The 22503-nt window shown below is 39.1% G+C and overlaps 1 protein-coding gene across 1 annotated transcript in view; it reads left to right on the top strand.

The window, feature by feature from the left end:
- The window catches only part of jbug (filamin-type immunoglobulin domains fbug), a 109212-nt gene that overhangs the window by 44073 nt on the left and 42636 nt on the right, over window positions 1-22503 (top strand). Inside the window, 6 exon segments of the mRNA XM_074174817.1 lie at window positions 905-1095; window positions 5332-5745; window positions 6111-6389; window positions 9094-9323; window positions 9914-10081; window positions 20940-21317. Of these exon segments, the coding sequence (XP_074030918.1) occupies window positions 905-1095; window positions 5332-5745; window positions 6111-6389; window positions 9094-9323; window positions 9914-10081; window positions 20940-21317 (1660 nt within the window).

Below are 22503 nucleotides of genomic sequence, written 5' to 3'. Positions count from 1 at the left end.
CTAAATCTGCCTTTTCAGTTAACGTTAATAATACTGGGCAAGGCATTTTTAATTAAGGAAAAATATGAAAACGTTTTACAGGCAAGTTTTAAGAAGCCACACTATCAAACTACAGTATTGTTTTAGGGCGTATGTGTTTTTGTTCTGGCTATCCGCGATAGATTTTGGATTGTTTTTTAATATCTGTTCTAGTTGAGGCATTGTTGTCGGAATAAAAGAAATTTTATACTTTTATTGACAGTTTATTTACACAAACATTTAGTTAGTAATTTGCCTCGTTAAAAAGAGTATTTGTTTTATTCTAGAGTTCTGTTAAATATCGTTGCAACAAACATGAAGTTGACGGTCACCTAAAAAAATACAAATCCAAGTAAAATTTACAAATACACTTTAATTTGACAAAAAATACTCCAAACTGGTTTGATTGTGGCTACTTCAAATACATATTGAATCAAAATAGTAAAAATATGTATCATACGGGGATCATTCAAAATTTTCCAAAATAAAAAAAAATTCGAATAGCAGGCCATGACTTCGTATCTGATCATAACTTTTAATTCTAAGCAACTTTTCTATTCAACATATTTCTAAATTTTTTGAAATATGGGTACTCTACCACTGAATGAACATTATATTTTTTGGCCTATCCTGTATGGTGTTTGTCATAAAGCCATTTTAGGTACACTTGGTATAGGTTTGGAACATGCACCAACTTTTGTCAAGAATAAAATTTTCTGAGAAATCGATAATAAAAAAGTTTCCCATTTGTGGCACACTTAGTGGACCACACTGTATACTGAACAAATCAGTCACATTCTGTGAAAACAACTGAGTCCAAGTCCAAAGATGACAATTCGCAAGCAAAATTGACCTCTTCGTGACACCGATTAATTATATTTCTCAGGTTTACGTATATTTCAACGGTTATGATGTGAAAGGATCCCCATTCATGATGCGCGTTGGAACCCAAAGGAGGTCCAAATCGTCCAACAGCAGTCCCAGCTCAACATACAGGGCCAGTCCAACCAATCGCTTCAATTCTTCCAGCCCAACTGCCCCTAGTCCCAATACAATGAAAAATACTATCTACAATAGGTGAGTGGAATTTTATGAAATTGAATTTCGAAAATGAATCAAGAAAAAAAGTGTAGCTCACAAAAAAATTAACTGAAATATCCCTCTTGAGTCTTCATGATTGAAGTGGATGTTCCTCACTAGAACTTTACATTCCAGAACCTTCATCACCAAAAAAATAGATCTGCTGTAAGATGTATGCGTGTACAATAGCATTTTCTGAAAATGATTTATAGAAAAGAAGAAGTCACACAACTGTTCCCATTACCAACTTCAACCTCGCCTTCACAATCTCGCTCCCCTTCAACTCGTCCACGGACGTAAATACCAGACCAGAACCTGTGTACCCACGGTAGATGCTTGAGGGTAGGCAGATGCCGGCTTGATGCCGGGTTCTCAATCTGCCTCAATCACAGAATCCTTAAAGCAAGACACTACCTGAGACCTCAGTGTAGTCATATCTTTTCGAAAATGTCTTCAAAGTCGAAGCCGAAACGTGGGATCGAATGTTAACACCAGACCTGAGATTTTTTAGGTACTTGTGTCAGATACCCGACGGAAAAATAACAGCTAACCCAGCTACTGCCGCGCAGAAAGCCTAGTAAAACCACTCCCTTCATATGGAAAGCTGAAATTGATTTCCTTGGCCGATATGACCACCGACAGACCGGTTTCAGAGTACTTGCCCCTCGTCAGTACCAGGAGGGTCATTTCAGATGGAGTGAACCGTCTGAGTATCTCGAATAAACAAAATTAATACCAACTAGTCATAAGCACGACTTCTCTTGTTCTCTCTTGTCGAGGAAGGACTAACTTGTCACGTTCGAGACAAGGCAAGAGACGAGAATTCTTTATCGTGGTGGCGTCACTAAACGAAACCGTTCGCTAAACCAGATTTTACCCAGTCATTAACATACTAGATTGCTACATTCATATGTATCGCAAATGGGGTAGATTTTGCTGATGCTCCGTCTAACAAAGGTTATGTTAGGTTCAGTTATTGGATCAGGAGTTGGAGAGTCGAGAAGCTCCCGCTCCTGATCTAAATTTACAGGGAGGTCATTTGGAGACGTAAGCTTGACATACATCTCCTCTGCAGACTTGCTCTTGAGCTAAATGTACAGGGATGTCAGTTGGAGTTGTGAGCTCGACAACCATCTCCTCTGTAGACTCAGCGCCAGAAAGAATGTTTGAGTTTACTCTGTCCATAAAAGTCCCACGAGTAGGTAGGGAAAGAAGGTCAATCACGGCAGAGCTCTGCATTACCATGACAAGGCGATGCTACGACGAGCATCGAAGCATCGGTATCTCGAAGGTTCCGTAGAGGCAGCTGATAGGCACAGTGTCATTCATCCCCTCGGCACGGATACACATACCTTAAGATTAAGCCATCGTAGGGATGCCATTCAGTTAGGGAATAACAGAACCATAAGTGATTCTGTCAATCCCGTATCCAGCGGGGCTACGTGGAAGCAAGCATCCGATGGCCGGTTTGCTCAACTCCCAAATCCCAAGCCTATGCACTCACCAAAAACAGCATGCACAGTGGTTCAGGCAGTGAAAAATGAACAAAGATAACCAACCTGCCGTTTAACAAGGGACTCCAGCTTTCTTGGATGTTCTTGTGGAGAGACTGTACAGGAAATTAACACTTACACAGTTACCGGAACAAAGACTCAAATCACAAGCCACAACAAGAGAGTTGGTTGAGAGGGCACGACGTATTTGTGAATGTGACTGTCTTCCTGAGGATTTCAATCACCTAAAGAATGCTTTCAACGGGAATGTGTACAGCGAAGGAGAATTTTAGCGGGTCGTACGATCCAGGAGAGAATAATCCCAGCTCGGCTGGTCAAGGGACAAACTTTCCTTTCCTATGTCTGTAACTTTTTCAACCAGTCCAATGGAAATTCAGAGATATAGAGGTATACAGAAGAATACATATAGATGATGGTTTGAAATTCATTGGTCATAATTTTCGGTTCAATTTTTGGATCAAGAGTTTTATTTCTTTCTTGAGGATTCTGTGGCTACTGATATGTCAGTCTGTAGTGTGGTATAATTGTAGCTTGGTTCGTGTGTAGTTGTAGTTTTTAGTGATTACATTGTAGACTTTTACTTCTTGGGGTAGTATTACTGACGATCGCCATACAATTCTGTGATTACTGTCAAAAGGAATATAAAGGAAATTAGTTAATGAAAGTACCAGTACTGTAGATAGGTAGGTCTGAACCACCGCAACTCACAAGGGTTCATTGTGGCTCACACCTATTCACACTCAGACAAATAAATACAGCTTCTTAACGAAGCCGATTAGTTTGTATGGTGAGTGGTCTTTCAGGTCAGATGGTGAGAGTACGGATCTGCCGAACTCAAAGAACCTTATTCGGTCCCCAGCGGGGCAGGCACAAAATATATGCTCTGCTGTTTCATCATTTTCTAGACAGAGGCGACACTCACTGTCTTTCGACAGTCCAGTCTCTGCATATGATGACTCAAATAACAGTGACCTGTTAGGCCTGTTAGACATCGTAGTTCATCCCTGCTGTAATCCAACAACTGTTTGGTATCAAGCTTCGAAGGGTGAATGAACGTCTTGGAGTGAGCCAATCCTGGAAGATCCTACCAAAAGTCCATGAATTTTCTTGCTATCCAGGTGTTGAGTGTTTGTTTGGCAAAGGCAAAGCCTAAAGCGATGCCAATAAAACGTTCTGGGTCACTCTAAGACACTGAGAATAAGTGCCTTGGAGTGAGCCAGTCCTGGAAGATTCTGCCAGAAGTCCATAAATCTTCTTGCCATTCAGGTGTTCAATCTTTGGCATCCAGGTGTTTGGCAAAGCCCAAAGCGATGCCAATGACAGGTTCTGGTACAATGAAGCCGCTTGTAGCACCCTCTTTCACAAGAGAATCAGCAGCTTCATTGCCTTTCAGGCCAGTATGGCCAGAAATCTAGACCAGAGGATCTGTTGAGTCTTCCTATCGAGGAGAGTCGTTTTTGGCAGTTTGCTACCAATTTAGACGTTGCTCGATAGGAGCCAGAAGCTTCCAACGCCGCTTGACTGTCCAAGAATATTTTCATTGACTTGTGAGTGAGGTTGAATTTAACCAATCTCTCCGCACACAATTCAATAGCGTAAATTTCCGCTTGAAATGCAGTCACATAAGTTCCTAGGCAGGTAGATAACTCTGTCCTGGGTCTGCGACTAAAACACCTGCACCAGGACCGGAAGGTGTTTTTGATCCATCTGTGAACCAACAACTATCTGCTTTCAATATTTCCTTCTCCCGGAGGATCCAGTCCTCTCTACTCGGAAATAGTACTTTATGAGGCAGTTCGTAATTGACAGTTGGAGGTATAAAGTCAGAGGCCATTTCCAGGAAGCTGTGACTTCCAACGTCAACCAACAGTCTGTTGCACTCGGTATTAAATTGATTTGTGCAATTGGCAATGTGCACAAGTCTGTATGCAGTCCATCTAGCCTCTCTCTCCAAAAATATGTGGAGAGGAGGTAGATCTAGAAGTATCGCTATGGCCGCTGACAGTGTGGTACTGATGGCACCACTGCAAGCCAGACAAGCTTGTGTCTGTAAGCCAGTTTTACCACAAATCCTTCAACATATCCATAGAAAGAGTCTGGCTTTGTGTAAAACTTTTTCCAAGTGAGCGTTCCAGGTGAGTCTTTTATCAAGGACAATGCCAAGATATTTCACCTCCATTCCAAATGGAATGACCACACCATTGAGGAAAAGTGGCGTTTGATCGTTCAATTTTCTTCTCTTGATGAAAGGGATTAATGCAGTTTTGCTGGGGTTGACAGACATCTGTTCCCTCAGGCACCAACTGTGCCCTTTCCGACGTGGACCTTGCCAGGATGATAAGGTCATCTGCATGAGTTTGCAGATCAACTTTTCTTCTGTCGAGGGCATCAAGCAGACTATCCACCAGAAGCGACTACAGAAGGGGAGATAGTACCCCACCTTGAGTGCAGCCCCTGGTAACCCTGAACCTGATAGTCTCGTCTTGAAGAGACGTAGTTGCAGTTGTGTTTACTAGCATGACATAGATCCAGCCAGTTATGGTCGATTCTATCCTCTCAAGTCCTTTCAGCAGAAAGGATGTAAGGCTAATTGGTCGTACCGACCAATGTATGCAATGAAGACATTCGAATAATAGTCAAGACAATTTTATTAATATGAACGTTTCATATATTCTCAAACGAAGATTATTCAATCAGTTGACACTCATCTCTTTTTCAGTTACAGACAAAACGCAAGCCCCCTTCTAGAAGAAACACAAAAATTCGCACAGGAACACCACATGAGATCAGTCGCTGAGAAGCGTATGACCGCAAACTCTCCCAACTTTGCTGACAGAAATAGTCCCAGCTACATGCAACGCACGAACAGCCCGAGCTACATGCACAGAACCGCGAGTCCAAGTTACATGCATAGAACGGCAAGTCCCAGCTACCAACCACCAAGTCCCGGCTACCGTCCCTCCAGTCCCTCCCAAGGTCGAGACAGTCCCGATCGTATCACAAGTAAAAGACTGAATGAAAAAAGATATGACACTGCTAGTCCTAGTTTTGCAAAGAAAACCGAGTTTGATTTCACGTCGAAAATGTCATCGATGAGAATGGCAGATTCTAGAAGTCCTAATTTTTTGGAGAGGTAAGTACAATGTCAAAGTTGTACTTTGTATGTCTACTTTGCATACGTTGGTATATCTTTTTTTTCGGAAGGTGAATGTTTGACACTATCATTATTAGGTTTTGTTCCAGAAGCTTTGTTCATGGCAGCAGCTCTGATTCTTTTTATGTACCACACTCCAATTACAGAAGTTTCAAAAAAAATTGTCTCTAAAGCCCCTCTTTGGGCTCTTGCCCAACAGCAAGCCTTTTTCAAAATAGAGGACAAGGACTTGAATACAAATATTTGTGAAGATCGATTCTGTTCGGCCAACTTATATGAGTTAATGATAATTGACAGGGCTATGCTCTTTCGACAAAAAATAATATAGGTTTTTCAAATTATAGGTCCAGCCCTGAAGTAGGAAACTACAGCTCCACTTCGAGATATGACAAACGGGTAACTGAAAGTCGAACTTACAATTCCTCAGCTGACGGAGTCGATACGAGCCCCATCATAAAAGTGTCAGCCATGACGGACAACTCTTCTTCGAGAAGGGATTCCTGGGATGCAATTGCGAAAACAAAAAATATGCTTTCTGACAGAAGTCTTGAGTCCTTGGCCAACTTGACGGATTCGCAGCTGGATTCTGAGTTGAGGAGAAAAAAAGCGGAAGAACATTCAAGGTTTGGCATTTATCTTGATAGGAGAAGGTGTTTCCCTGATTCAAAATTTCGAAAACCTACCTTGAAATTTATCAAGTAAAAACAGTTTACTACGGTCTAATTTAGATCCATTCAACCATGAACTATGCACCATCCATGATTCCCAGTAAACATCGTAGTTAGAAAAGTATTATTCTTTGTGAAGAGCTTACCCAATCAATAATTTATTGAAGATATCAGACAGTTTGGTTGAAAAACTATATTGAATGTATTCAAAAATATGATCCAGATTATATCACAAACAATTGATAACTGATATAAGCTCCCCGCAAGATATAATCTCAGACGTTAAATATGAAATACGACTAAATTGGGGAGACTCTCGAAAGAATTCTCTTCTAAATAAAACAATCAGTATTCATCAATCCATCCTACTATCCCTCAAAGTATCCCCCACGTAGACAACTTCAACTTTTCAAAATTTTACGCCACTACCACCATACGAATGAAATTGAACCATGGTAAGTTCCCTGCAAATCTGGCAAAAATAGGCATTGATGTGACTCCATTATGCTCATGTGAAAATTTTTCTTTATCGGATATAAATCACATCCTATTCACATGTCCCAACTTTGAACTGTACCGGACGGATTTCTTAAATAATTTGCTTTCCTCGAATGCTTCGTTTCCAACCAATATAACAGTCCTTTTAGCTACACTCAATTAAAAAATATACAACATAATTGTAACATTCATAATTAAATCTAAAATTTCAATATTAAACGTAGTAACTTGATTAATTGCCAGGGTGAAGGATATATACACACATCGGAAAAGTCTAAGTATATTTTAAAAATGGCAATAATTTTTTTTTAGATCGCTTTAGGGAAGAAAAAGTTGACGGGTGATTATTAAACGAATGTAACTTACAACAAAATTTATTGAATGGTCAAAAATACTGAGTGCGCATATAAGCAAAACTAAAAAAAAATATGGCTCTTCTTTGGCACCCCGTAAAAAATCATAATACTAAAAAAATGGAATCAGTACAAAGTATGGCCTCCACGCTGGTTTATTACGGCCCTACATCTATCGTGCATCGACAAAATGAGATTGTCAATGTCTTGTTGAGGTACATTTGCCCATTCAGCGATTAAAAGCTCTCTCAATTGAAGTTGCCCATATGCGGAGTAATTCTTCGTTGAAGCATGCTCGATGGGATTCAGGTCCGGTGATTGTGCTGGCCATGGCAATACATCAACTCCTTCGTTGGTGAGCCAGTTAGTCACTAGACGCGCGACATGTGGGCGAGCATTATCGTGCATTAGGTGGAAGTTTCCACCAACAGCACCAGCAAACGGACGGACGATAGGTAGAAGAATGGTGTCGAGGTACTGTCGAGCTGTGAGAGAGCGATTTGGAAAAACGAGATCGGTTCTGCCGCCGATCATGATTCCGCCCCATAGCATTACTGTACCACCTCTGTATGTGTGGACTTCCTGGACGTGTCTCAAACGTTCATTATTTCCAGGTCGTCTCCACAGTCTTACTCGACGAGACTCTGGATGAAATCCAATCTGGATTCGTCTGTAAACAAAACTGTGGCCCAATCATTTGCATCCCAGTTTTGATGTTCTTGACACCATACTAATCTTCTACCGCGATTGCCTCTCGACAAAGGTGGACATCTGTTGTGGAGATCTGCTTCATGCAGTCGATTTCTGACAGTATCACGACCAATGGTTACCTGGTGCGTCTGCTGCAACACGTTAACCAACTCAGGTGCTGTGATCGTCGGTTGTCTTCTTGCGGTTAAGACCAAAAATCGGTCTTGAACTCCAGTTGTAGCGCGTCCTCGCCCTGGATTTTGTTCGGCTGGACTGCCAGTTTCACGGAAACGCCGCCACAATCGACTAATAACACTTTGGGAGACCCCCAAACGAAGAGCTACATCATTTTGTCGCATGCCACCTTGAAGAAGCCCTACAGCTCTATTCATCTCAGCCTATGGTAAGTGATGGCGTTCCATGTTAAAGCACAATATTTCCAGTTTAATTTGCTGAGCAAGAACTGCAAGAACGCGACACTTTCAGATTATTCATTTTAGCCGAAAACCTACAGTTTGTAAAAAACTTGATAAAAGATTAGTTACCGTTTTTGCAGGCTTTGTTCAACCCATAGAAATCTACAGGGTGGTCGAGTGTACCAATTTAATCGAAATTAAACGACCGCATGCATTTATTTTTATGATATTTAGTATGTTATAAATATATATATATATATATATAATATATATATAATATATATATATATATATATATATATATATATATATATATATATATATATATATATGATCGATATGATCGATATTCCGGAGAGGTGCATTATGACATGCTAAAGGTTGCCCCTTTCCTCTCATGTAGACCTACGACTTTGTAGGTACGTGTGGCAGATACCCAACGGAAAAACAACAACTAACTCAGCTAATGCTGCGCATTTTTTAAACTTTTGAAGGGTGTATGAACTTACATGTAAATATGGCCAGGTATTCAACATGTAAAAGTATACAGGGCGTTACATTCGAATTAGGAAAATTGGTATCAACTTCTGGTATAACTGGAAGTGTGATGCCAATTTCCAGGGTAAGAATCCTATTATTTCCCAAAGTACAGCTAACCAACGGTCTTCGCGCTGTGCTCTGTATATCTGTTTCTCGTTCTAGGTTCATTTCAAAGGAGCAAAGCTACAACAGAAATGAGCAGTCTTTCAAGACGAGTTACAACCAGAATTTCACTTCTCAAAAATATTCAACGAACGTTGATGAATATGGGGAGAGGGGTTACGGCAGGAACTCTCCCGTATATTCAAGGGCAGTGAAGGGAGGCGGAGCATCCTCAGTGAGAGTACAACCAGTGCCTGATGGCGTTTTAGGCCAGCCTGTTGAGTTTGAGAGTAAGTAGCATGCTGGATGACCATATTGGAATTCGGCAAAACCGTGAATTTGAATTGAATGGAAGAGAAAACTATCTTCCATTCGTCCAGGTTCTGTTCAATTTACTTTCAATAACTTCTGTTAGCATATTCGCAGTGACTAGCTTGTGTAAGTTTTTATGATCAATTCTATATTAATACTTGACATATTTTGTAATGCTAATTAATCAGATTAAATGATAAATTGCTCAAAAAAACGAGAGAAGTTAACCCCGTGAAGTAAAAGGCCACATATCACTCAAAAGTTTTCCTCACAGTTATGTTTTGAATAGTATTTTGAATGAAAACATGTTGAGGAATTTTTGTAAATGTGTAAAGACTGAAATTTCCATTTCCATGCTTCTTTTTAATTGAACCCAGAAAAAAAATTATGGAAATGAACGTTGTGGAATTTGAATGTTTGAGTAAGTTGATCTAAAAACACCAATAATTCCGAGAATTCATAGTTTGTAACAAAATACCAGGGAAATAAAATACCAATGGTTTGCCTTTCACCCACGGTCCATCAATGAAACTATTAGATATTCACGACATACCGTAATTTCAATTAGTTGACGGCAGTGGTGCTGGATCTGGCGATCTAGAAATCCTGGTTGAGGGAGGAAGGGTTACATCCAGCGTCAGGAGTCTTGGAGGGCAGAGATTCAAAGCTGCATTCACACCTCATCAAGCTCTTCCCCACAGAGTTGACATCAAGTTCAACGGCGAAACAGTTCCAGGTAAGTACTTGGTTGGTGGTGGGGCTTATCTGCAGATTTATAAAAAGATTTCCGTTCGGAAAAACAGAGTTTTCGAATCCATCACAAGATAGAAATCCTAAAATACAATGAATTACATATACGAAAGAAATTATCTGCTACTGGGTCCACGCAAAACTAGGGAAACAGTTATTGACTCTCAATGGCATCGGGAAAAAAAAAAGTTTGCTCAGTAATGAATTGTTCACAGGTAAGTAGTCACTGTTTTCAGGGTTAAGCAGAAGGTCTCAGTATATCAAACTACAGTGTAGGTAATTTGATAGTGGCCTGAACGAATTGTTCTTTTACATAATTTGATTTACAGCCAATCTCTAACTATGCCCATTCAATTTGTTAAGTTTTTCTCCCTATACAAGGAATTGGGCAAATTCGGATATGTGGCTGGTTACCTCGTTCACGAGCAGATGAGGCGATGACAAACATATTGTTTATCGTTCGTTTCAGCCTAGTTCGAGGAATGATACTCTGAAGGAATTCGATTTTCAATTATCGGAAATCATCGATTTCATGTAGATGATAGACACTACCTTGCACTGACGGGTGGTCAAACAGCCCGAAACCAGTCTGCGTGTTCCAATAATTGAAAATCGATTCCGGCAGTTGTATCGCCAAAAGTATAAGCAGGAATAACTTCAGTGAAGAATCCTGCACTGACACCTGTCGGATATAATTCAACGCCCTTCGTGGTATTAGCCAGGGGAGGAGTTGTTTTATGATAGGAGTCAGTCCATCAACCTACAGTGTAGGTAATTTGAGACTGGCCTGAACAAATTGTTCTTTTAGATAATTGGAGTTATTTGGTATGCATTTCATTGATTTCTATCCATTATTTTGTTGGTTAAACATTTTATTGGGATTTCTGAATGTATAATACAATTTTTCCGAAATTATTCGCGTTTCATTGTTAGAAACTAGCTGGTTATTTGTAAAAATTTGAATTTGAATTTTGGTAATATTGAATTCTTCAATTCTTCGATAAATATTCCAGAACAATTTCTTTATGATCTTTACATTTATTATCAGTAGGGAGTATTGAAGTCTATTTCTCCATCAATATAATATAAATAGTGGTAAACATCGGAAAAAATGAACATAAATGTTCCTTGCATGGAGTTGATGAATGAATTCATATGAATAAATAATCAAAGATGTACAGACGAAAAAAATTCTGAAAAATATTGAAATCCAGTTACTCACTACTCTAACTATGAAAATCTGAAAATTAGAACCTATCCAAAATTCAAATTTCTATCTTTGAAAATAACCAGATAGGTTTCTATTATTTCCAGGTACAAACAAACCGGTACTTGGAAAATGATGTATTTTGTAGCGTCAACATTCCTTGATTTGAACCATGATAATTGTTTTCTTCTAGATTTTTCTGATAATTAAAAGAATCAATAGAACGTATCATAACAGACTAAAAAACAAAAAATTCTAAAAATGTTGATTGAAATTGTTAATTTCCACTAGTAACGATTCAAAATAGTTTCTCATTTACTGTACTAACTACACGAGTTCTTCGATGTTAATGAGCTCTCGTTCCAGTCCATTGGCTGATCTACTGCACAACAACTGAATTTGTCAAGCTGTAGTTATGGAAATAAAGTTATTCAATGTCGAATCAAATCAAGTCAACAGTTATTCAACAATTTATCACCTCAACAATGTAATAACCTAGCCAAATATTAATTGTTGATCACTTTCTCCTTTGAAAGCAATTAATCATGGTTCGAATTGAATGGTTTGTCCTTGCTATGAGTAATGTTTAACCGGGAGAAAAAAATACGGATATTTGAAAGCTTTGGAATTTGTATTACGTACAGAATACGTGACAGAATTGAAGATTACCACCAGTCTGTACTAACAGCCGACAAATCAGTTCGAATGAGAGATCAGAAATGCCGGTTCATTGATCCTCGAACATTGATGTGTCCCACTGACACAGAATATGTTTTTTTCCTATTGTGTGGAGTTATTTTATCGCAAAATGTCTTCATTGGATGGTGCATCATTTACTGCATTAGCTAGAGTTTCGTTTATTTTCCTTTCCCGTTTGTATTATCGGGTCATGAAGCCTAGCAAGAATCAGCGAAGTAACTGCAGGTCATACTTAGTGCATTTTGCTTCAGTTCCATCGAGGTAGAGTGATGTGGAGGTTAGACGGAATTGAGTGGGATATCGCATAACGGAAAATAATTTTGAGCCTTATTTGCAGTCTATGAATATGGCCTTGCTTTTCGAATTCGACATCAACTTCATAAGGAACATATTTCTAAATGAACTGGAAAGGATATTTCAACTTTTTACGACTTCATTTCGGTCCTTATCCTAAAGAGTGGGTCGGTTGCAGATAGTACTCCACATCGTAATAGTATAGTGAGGAAAGCCGTTTTCACTCCTCGTATGAAAGCCCCAACTCATCCTTTTGCATTTTAAGGATGAGACGTGGCTTCCCGGCAAGAGTTGCAGGTGAGTGCTCTCGTCTCCCGAAACGTAGTGATCCCGCTCCTCATGTGAAAGCCCACTTGTGTTCGTTACATTTTGGCGCTAAGAGCCTTCCTTTCTCTCAGGAGCGAGATAAGTGGAGCTCCCTGTGTGAAAGGACGCTAAAAGTAAGTAGTGAAAGTTTCTGTTCAGATGCGTAATTTGATTCCACCCAAAATAATAATAAACCCTTCTCCATATAAGTCGAGCAATGTAGAATTTGACTAATTACGTTTTCAGAATGTAAATGCTTGTGCTTGGTGAGTATTACAAAATCTTTGGAATTTTCAGACTGTTTTCTGTCGTTCAGTAATAATACCTGAACTTGAAATTATACGTTGAAAACTTGTGTGTGCATTGCAGAACCCGAGACAATCATTTTTGTCATTCAGGACGATAGTTTTGACTGATGATGAATTCGTTCCAATTGTGACAAAATTGTTCAAGTTTTTACAAATAACTTGATCTCATATTTGTATTCGTTGTCAACGAATACAAAGCTTTAATGCATTGCTAGTTTTTAGCATTTTGAAATAATCTCAGTTAGAAAAAGGATATTTTTGAAAGAGTTCACTTTGGCTATGCGGGAAACTCCTTAACATTTTTGTTTAAAGAAGTAGAAAGCCAAAAGTCTTTTTGTCACTAAGAAATTCTAAAATATTCCCAATTTCACTTGTGGTGCCTTTGGATGGCCTAAACCGTGATCATGGTCCAGTCATCTCAGTCAGAATTGGGTAAGTATCTCGAAATGTGAGATATCCAGCTATAAACTCGAGTAGACTCGTATAGTGTAGGTAATTTGAACTGGCCTGAACGAATTGTTCTTTTGGATAATTTCATTTACAGCCAGTCTCAAAGTATACCCACTCAATTTGTGAAGTTTTCTTCCTTATACGAGGAATTGGGCAAATTCGGATATACTGTTGGCTAGCTCGTTCACGGGCAGATGGAGCGATGACAAAAATGTAGTTTGTCGTTCGTTTCTGCCTAGTTCGAGGAATGATGCTCTGAAAAAAATTCGATTTTCAATTATGGGAAATGATCGACTTCATGTTGATGAGATACACTATCTTGCACTGGCGAGTGGCCAAACATCCAGAAACCGGTCTGCAAGTGTCTGTTCCAATAATTGAAGATCGATTCCGGCAGTTGTATCTCCAGCAGCCTAAACAGGAATAACTTGACTGAAGAATCCTACACTGAAACCTGTCAAATATCATCCAACGTCCTTCGTGGTATTAGCCAGAGGAGTAGTTGTTTTCTGATAGGAGTCAGTCCAATAACCTACAGTGTAGGTAAGTTGAGACTGGCCTGAACGAATTGTTCTTCCATCGCTTGGGATGGTGATGTCTGTATAGCTAGGTTTTCTGAAAACATTGAACTCGAATTTATTCTGATTGTGTGTAATGGCCAGGTCTAAGAAATTTATTTGTTTCTCTATCTCTGTTTCGAGTGTGAACTGAATGTTGCTATTGAGATTGTTCATGAATGTCATAAATTGGTTCAGCTGTCGTGTAGTACCTCTGAAACAGGAAAGAATATCGTCTACATATCTGTACCAAAAATAAATATGTTTTTTACCCAGGTCGGAGTTTACTATCTTGGTCTCCAAGTTGTTCATAAATATGTCTGCTAAAAGTGGACTAAGGGGTGAGCCCATTGGTAAAGCTGAATCCTGTTTATAGAATTTGTTGTTGAACTGTAGGTAACTCTGATTCAGGCACACATCGAAAGCTGTTGAAACCTCAAAGGAAGTGATATGTTCTACTTTGGCTTGATCTAATATGTATAAAATGAGGGGCTTACACACGTTGTACGGTATGTTGGAGAACATACTCTTCACATCGAATGAAACTAAAATTGAATTATGTGGCATGGTTTGGTTCCTTATGTTTTCTACTAAAGTCAGTGAATTTTTAATGCTGTGAAGTGGGACGAAATTAGTAATATTTTTGAACAACTTGTTAAGACGTATTCCTAGTTCTCTTACCGGACTATTTATATACGAAACTACCGGTCTCATGGGGTTATCCTCTTTATGTGTTTTTATCAGGCCATACAGTTTAGGGCAAGAGGGACTTATTCCTAGTTCTCTTACCGGACTATTTATATACGAAACTACCGGTCTTATGGGGTTATCCTCTCCGTTTCTCTGATTCTGTGAAAATGATTTTAGTATCTAAGAGGAAATTTTTCAGTTCATTTTGACTATTTTCCGTCGGGTCTTTCTTGATGACAGAAGGTTTTCATGTCGAATGACTGACTCAATTTTCTGAACATATGCTTCTCGTTCAAGGATAACTATGGCATTCGATTTATCAGCTTTCGTGAAAACAAGATCATTATTTCTTATTTTTTGTTGTATAGTTTTTGTATAATTGCAAATAAAAGTGGTAAAAAACATAGAAATTTTCATTTCTCTTTTCATTAGAAATAATTCGGCTGTTTTGACATTTTTTGAAAAAATCGTGTAACCAGATAGAATGTCTGCACAAGAATTATTACATCAATTGAATTTGGGTCCATTCCGTAATGTATGTCAAAATTAAATGACATTTTGGATATAAAAAAGTTTGAGTGCGAACCTGTCCAAAACCATTTCGCGAGTCCTGCCCTCTTATCGTCACTACCCAAAATGGCGTCTAGATATTTTTCCACATCAAAGGCGGCATGGCCAAGTGTCCATGCTGATTGTCACCTATGCTGTGCCGAGGTCAACTTACCAAGATGACTGGACTATTTTTATTTGTCGATAGTTTTCTCTCTACGGATCGTTACTTCGCTGTGACTCTCCATACCGTCTTACCTCGATGGACTCTTACCTGTTGCTCACCGGTGTAGGAATGCCCCACGCCTCTCACCCCGCCTACCTCTGCAGTTACTTAGTTCAGTGCGTACACTTCAATGCAGACTTTAAAATTTCAATCCGTTGTTCGTTTCTCTCGCTAGCGACCGTATGTTCAACTTTCAATTGTATGAAACGTCGACGTTTTCCTCGATTTAGGTGTAATTATCAGTGATCCAGTTCGCGGGATTAACGGCAGAACGAATAAGTGTTGACGTGTGTGGTGCCAGGTAATGTTTTTGTGTGGTATTATTCTAGTGTTGGACGGGGTAGTGGGAAGGTGAAAGAACATCCTACGTGAATTGGTAAACACAGCTTTCTAAACGTTGTTTCGGAATGAATCTGGAAGAAGCAAAGAAGCAGTACCTTGAAATTGAAAGATTTTGGTTTTTCTTTTTTTGAGGTTTAAAATCACTAAGTTTCGAGAAAAATATTGAGGTATCTAGAAAATAGTCAAGGAGACAGGGTGAGACCTTTCTATAGTTTCATACAAACATTTAGCTAGCCATTTAAAGGTTTTTTTCTGTTTTCCTGGAGGTTCAAAATCAAAAGATCACGAAGAAAAAGTTAAAGCCTCATGAAAATATTCAAAATATAACAAAGAAAATAGGGTGAGATCTTTCTATAGTTTGGCGAGCGATCGCCCAGGTATAGACTCTCCCAACTAAATTCCTATTGGATTACAATAAGCCCCTTGCCGGCCAGTGTCGTACCTATAATTAGTTTTAATTAGGGGAGCAAATGACATCTTTGTAATTTCTTTTCATATTTTATTTAGTAATATAAGTAGTAGTACAGTTCATTAAAAGGTTATATAATGATACACATTTGATGACTGGTTTTTTGTAAGTCGATGACATTTTTTCAGAAACAACACAAATTATTCGGACAATGCCAAACGTCAACAGCATTGGAGGACAAGTAATGATACGCCTCTGTACAGAGCATTCGTATGTCTTGCAAGAGCTGTAGTGTAGCTAATATTGACATCACGTTTGGCAATTGCTGTACAAACCTGTAGCTAGGGATTTAAATATACGGTGAACAGGCATTTATCTACGAATTATAACGGTTTTTAGAAAACGTATCACACTGTATAAAGCCACTCACTTCACCATTAAAAATAGATAGCTAAACGGCCAAATCTCATAAAAATTGTATCCAATTGGGTCATTCCATGTTGAATCAAAAACCTTTACTCCGTCCTTCCATGGGTCTCTTCAATCTTGGAAACAGAAAATAATCACAAGTGGTAAATCTGGTGAATACGGTGGCTGAGGCACGATTACGGTGTTGTTTCTGGTCAAAGAATTACGAACAAGCAATGAAGAGTAAGCAGGTGCATCATCGTGATGCAAAAGCCATGAATTATTTTTCCACAACACCGGACGTCTTCTTCGAATGCTCGTTGCAAGCGACGCATAACTTCAATATAAAACTCTTTATGGACCATACGACCATGTGGCAAGAACTCCTGATGCACTACGCCACGGTAATTGAAGAAGGCAGTTATCAAAACCTTGATATTCGATCGACCTTGGCCTGTTGTTTTTGGTCTTGGCTCTGCTGGGCTCTTCTATTGGACGATTGCAAGTCTGGATCGCCATTGACATCATTCAGCAATTCCTGCGATGGTTTTTTATCATAAATCATCAGTTTTGGAACGAACTTCGATGCCACACGCTCAATGCCCAAAATTTTTGACATCCTCAGCAACTTCTCTAATAGTGATTCGACGATTCTCTATAACATTTTTCTCTACCTTTTCAACATTGATTGTTTGTAATAACGTGATAACCAATTCGAAAATACCCTGATCCGGGAACAAATTCTTTCACCGTCAAAAGCGGAAAAATCGATTAGATGAAATACACACCTGCATGTGCATAGTACAGTAACTGTTCTCTGTAATTTGTAGTTACATTCCCACTGATTGTGTTCGTCACGGAACATAGAAAGGGCAGGCAGTGTCTTCAACATTGGCATTGTTCAAATTAGCTTGGATGTATACATTGTGACGTAGTTCCTTGAATTGATTAAAACTCCCACAATGGGAAATTTCCATATTTGTCACCCACACCGGATAGTAATTTTTTCAGCTCATTATGTTCCTTCATGAGGAGTGAAAATGAAAATATAGAGATCTGTCAATGATTTGGAAAAAAACATAAAATTCAACTTCAACTATTCCGGGATATAAAATATCACCACCATAGAATTTGAATTTCGAACCAAAGAAGTTCACAATGGTTCTCAGGATAATGATTTCCATATCAATGTATTGTACATGCAATCCAATGTGGTGTAACAGAGAATAATATAAAAGCACATTCGCAGGCCAGAGTCATTGCAGTACAGTGCTTCTCAGAAGTAGCGGATAAACCTTAAAATCGCTGGCAAAAATATGTCAGAAGTACTTCGAGTACTTAGATTTTCTATTTTCAAAGTGTCATTTGGTTATGTAAAGTAATACTGAAGCAGTTTGATTTCAATGAAGCTTCTGATCCTGATGATCCTGTATTCGTGGAAAATTCGTCAATGAACTCACACCAGCGTTCTGTGAGCTGCTGAATATATCTCATGGAGAAGGGGTTTTCTTTTTTGTTGGCAGACCGCTATCAGGGACATCTAAAATCATACTTTTAATCAACATATCATCAATATTTAAAATGCTTCAACATTTTGATATCAATGAACATCTTTTGATATTCCAATCTCTGATCTTGCTTCTCGCTTCCATGTCTACTGCAAACATTTTCCAAGTCCATCTGAAAAATACTGCACTTTTTACTGCGACTTTTTCTCCAAGTCTCATCTATTCACTCCACCAATCTCGTTTCCTGTAGTAATTTGTACAGGTCTATTGTTGTTTATTTGTCATATTCTTCTAGACATATGATAGGTTGCTTAAAGATTGCTTGCCTCTTGTAATCCGGTTTCTCACAATATGACAACTGTTTCTGTCCCTTTGCTGCATTGTCTGCAGTTGAGGTATCCGGCATACAGCCTGATTTTGTCAATGGATGGTAGTATCCAGAAAGTGGATGTTTGTTTCGTTGATGCAGTTCTTCCGTTCTATTTTCAGACGATTCTTTCATGGAGGTTTTTGAATGTTTCCGGATATATTTCTCCAGTACTCTCTACCACTACTCGCTATAGACCAACTTCCTCATCTGGTTCCATACCAATGTCTATCATTGGTGTCTATCAGCGATGCGACGACGTAATGTCAGCATGGCCAACACGTAGCGTACGGAGCGAAAGGAGATCACGGTAGCTGATTCCTCGACAATTTTAATATTAAGACCTGATTGGGAAAGAACCCCCATGTACAACTCCTAGGCAATATACCTAGTATATTTGAGTATTCTGGTGTTCCCTTCATGGTGTTTTCCTTATGAGACTACACCTGAACAACCTCCAACACCCATAGTTGTGACAATATATTTCTGACCGCCAGTTATCCCAGTTTTCAAACCAGTCTCTATGTCATTTTTGGTATCATCAACCCCATCGAGCCAGCCTAGTATCACTGAGGAGATCCACATCATATCGAACGTTATATTGATGAAAAGTGAGGCCTTTGAGTATAGAACAGAGCGAAGATCGAGTATGCATTGAGAAGAAACTTAACAGAAATAGGACCAGCGGTACATATTTGAAGATAAGCTGGTGAGGACTAACGCTAAGTGTAATCATGAACAACGCGCAGAAAACCTAGACATTTCGAAAAATCTGCATCAATTGTTTTGCGTCTTCTAGGTGTATTTCAACTAACTTTGCGTGCATAGATCATAACTGGTTAGGATTACTGAAAACAGAGTGAACTGGATACTTACCCTGACATATGTTGAACTTTCGAAAATGCCATCTTGGCACTTGGTTTTCTTTCAATCGTGTGTGGTTTGAGGTTTTGCTAGTCAAACTTCGATGCTATGGCTTGTCGAATCATTTTTGAGTAGGGTTCTCTAAATTCCTGAAAGAACGTTTCTTGCAAGTGACCGTCGATGGATGTCTCTTGAATACTTTCACCATCAACGCTGGTGTTCCCCAGGGATCCATATTGTCTCCAACCTACTTTTTATTGTACAACAAAGACTTATTGGAAAGAACCAAGAATCCAATATAATGCTTTGCTGGCGACAGCACACTTGTCTTTTGTCATTCCATTTGGATTCCAGGACATCGGCTGCGGATGCACATCTTCACTGAAACCAGGAGGTTACATATCTTGATGAAGATTTAGAGATGATTTCGAATTGGGGTTAAATTCGGTGCCACGAAAACCTAGACATCAGTTTTCTCCAAAAAGATATAATAATGTAAGGATAGACAATTCCGCTTTCTACTTCGATAAGTTTGTTGGGGGGTTGAAATGGACACCAATATGTCTTGGAACAATCATTTCGCTGGAATTGCAAAGGCTGCTTCTCAAAAGCTTGGAACACTGTTCCGAACCTGAAAACTATACACACCTCAACAAGTGTTGATGCTCAGATGAGACTTTCTTTGGAGTGTTGTTTCTCATTTATGGAGCTTCATCCCTAAGCATACCCTGAAGCTACTGGATTCCATCCAGGAAAATAAAGTCGCCTGATTGGAGACACGAACATCACTTGCAACCTTGATAGTTTGGAACATCGAAGAAGGGTTGGAGATTTGTCTCTCTTTTATAGATACTTTCACGGGAGGTGTTCAAGTGACTTGAAACATTTGATTCCACCAAGAGCGGTACATATCAGAAATACGCGACGGACTGAGGCTGTCTTGTTTTGAGATTCAACTCAGTACACTTCGAACTTCACTGTTTAAGAACATTTTCATTTGGAGAACTGCGTTGATGTGAAATAATCTTCCTGAGAACTTTTTTCCAAATGAATTTAATCTCTAGCGTCAAATCCAACGTAAATCGCTACTTTCTCACAGGCACCGCTCTTAGATCGCTTCAAGGTTTTTTCATGTAGTGCTTGTGTTCTGTTTAAAGAAGAAGAAATAGCTATAAATAAAGTTTTGTGACATTTCACTGCACTTGCGCGGATCCTCCATTGATTTTGATATATTTTTTGGAAGATTATAAATTCAACTAACACATTGTTTTTTGTACAATAAAGTTAAAATTTAGAATATGCGTAATAAAGTATATGAAATGAATTTCTAAACAGACTGCATTAATTTCAGAAAGTGGTTGTTGGTAACAAATCGAACATTTATTGAGATAACTAGGATTGGGCTAGAAATGATCATTCTTCATGTACATTTTTTCCGACCTTCATATGTTTTTCTGTTGGAAAATAAAGAGGGGGAAAATTTCACGTTTGCTCTGTATTATTTGCGAATTACAATGTATAAATCCAGTAGAGTCAAATTTTAGTTCCTCGATTGGATTTCAGTGTGAGAAAAGCTGATGTAGGATGTTCTTTCACAAATTCCGATCCGAAACGAGTACAACAAATCGAAATATGGATACTATGCAACTTTTTTTTTCAGGTAGCCCTTGGCATGTGAACATCATGTCCAACAACGCCAACCTGTCCGTCTTAGGGGAGTCCACAAGGCTGGTACCAGCCAACACCCCTACCGTTTTCGAAATCATCACCACCACGAATACGGCTCCCGCGGATCTTTCCGTACAGGTCATTTCCCCCAGCAAAAGGGTAGTACCGGCGAGGGTACAACCGGGCAACCGTACCGGTGTGCAAAGCGTCGAATTCGTACCGACGGAAGTTGGTACTCATGTAGTTGAAGTTTCCGTTAACGGGGAGAAACTTCCCTCCGGACCCTTGGTCGCGAAAGTTTATGATGCCGGGTTGATACAGGTGGCTGATGTCGGTGGGGGTGTTATTGGTCAGCCGGTTCAGTTCAGAGGTAGGTGGTTTTAGTTTTATTGTTCCGTTTGTGTTTTGGAAGAATTTGTTTTGAGGAGTGATTTGCTTGTGCCCCGCGTTGGGCGCCATCTACAAAAATTTCACAGTTTTGAAAATATTGGTTTCGAATTTGGATACATAATTTTGGAATTGAATAATACCGAAAGGAATCGTCAATTAGTTGATTTGATTTTAGTGGAGACTGTAGTATTTTGACATTTGATAAAAATAAAGAGGAAATTAAACGATGATATTAAAAGAAATTAAGTCTAGTTATCAATTATCGGATGAATATACAATATTATCAAAGAATCCCGGAACAAGTCAATTTTTGATTAGCTGCTTGTCAAATAATAATTTAATATACCGAGTGATCTACTTTCAAACGTGTTGAAGACATATTTGCAAGATTGCTACACAACCCATTTAATGGTGGTCAATTTAAAAAGAAAGGGCCAAAATTATATGAATCAAATAGGGATGAGGAGTTGAAACAAACAGTCGTTGTTGAAAATAATCCTAAAACGTCAACGCGATATTTGATAGTTCTTGGTAGCCTGTTGATAGGCTTACCAAGAACTAACGTTAGGAAGATTTTGAAGTCAAGGAAGATCAGGATTTAGTTTGTGAAGAGGTGTTTTCAGGGGTAGAATTATCGGCCCGTTCATTTATAAAGGCACTCTCGCATCCCAGAGGTATTTAGACATTTTAAGGCGAAATATTGAACCCCTTGTTGATGAATTGCCACTAATGGAGCTTAGACGTGGCTTCGCCTCACAACACTGCAATTATCACCAATTTTTTGGCTGCAAATTTTGGTAATAATTAGATAACCAACCAAGGACCCAACCGATGGCCGGCCAGGTCACCGGACGTAACGCCTATGGACTTTCACCTCTGGGAAAGATTGAAAGATTTAATTCTCAAAATTGACGATCATTTCTACGAAATGGTCGGCAGTGATGCAAAGTTTTGCATCACGTTCAGAATCTGTTTAAATCCGTTTAAAATCTGTTTTTCCGTTAACCAGCTGTCGCATCCCTACGAACAACAACCCTCAGAAGTCGAAACTAGTGTAAGCTAAGGACTAACGAGGTCTTACCTTTCAACGTGTGATTATTAACACAGGTTGGACAATAGCAAGTAAAAATCGATCGCTCAGCCTGGGGCTTGAACAATCGACCAAC

The sequence above is a fragment of the Leptinotarsa decemlineata genome, unplaced genomic scaffold (assembly GCF_025532065.1).
Source record: "Leptinotarsa decemlineata unplaced genomic scaffold, Ldec_3_MD MMD2_tig00000882_RagTag_RagTag, whole genome shotgun sequence".
NCBI classification, from domain to species: domain Eukaryota; kingdom Metazoa; phylum Arthropoda; class Insecta; order Coleoptera; family Chrysomelidae; genus Leptinotarsa; species Leptinotarsa decemlineata.
This window is presented reverse-complemented; position numbering and strand designations above follow the sequence as displayed.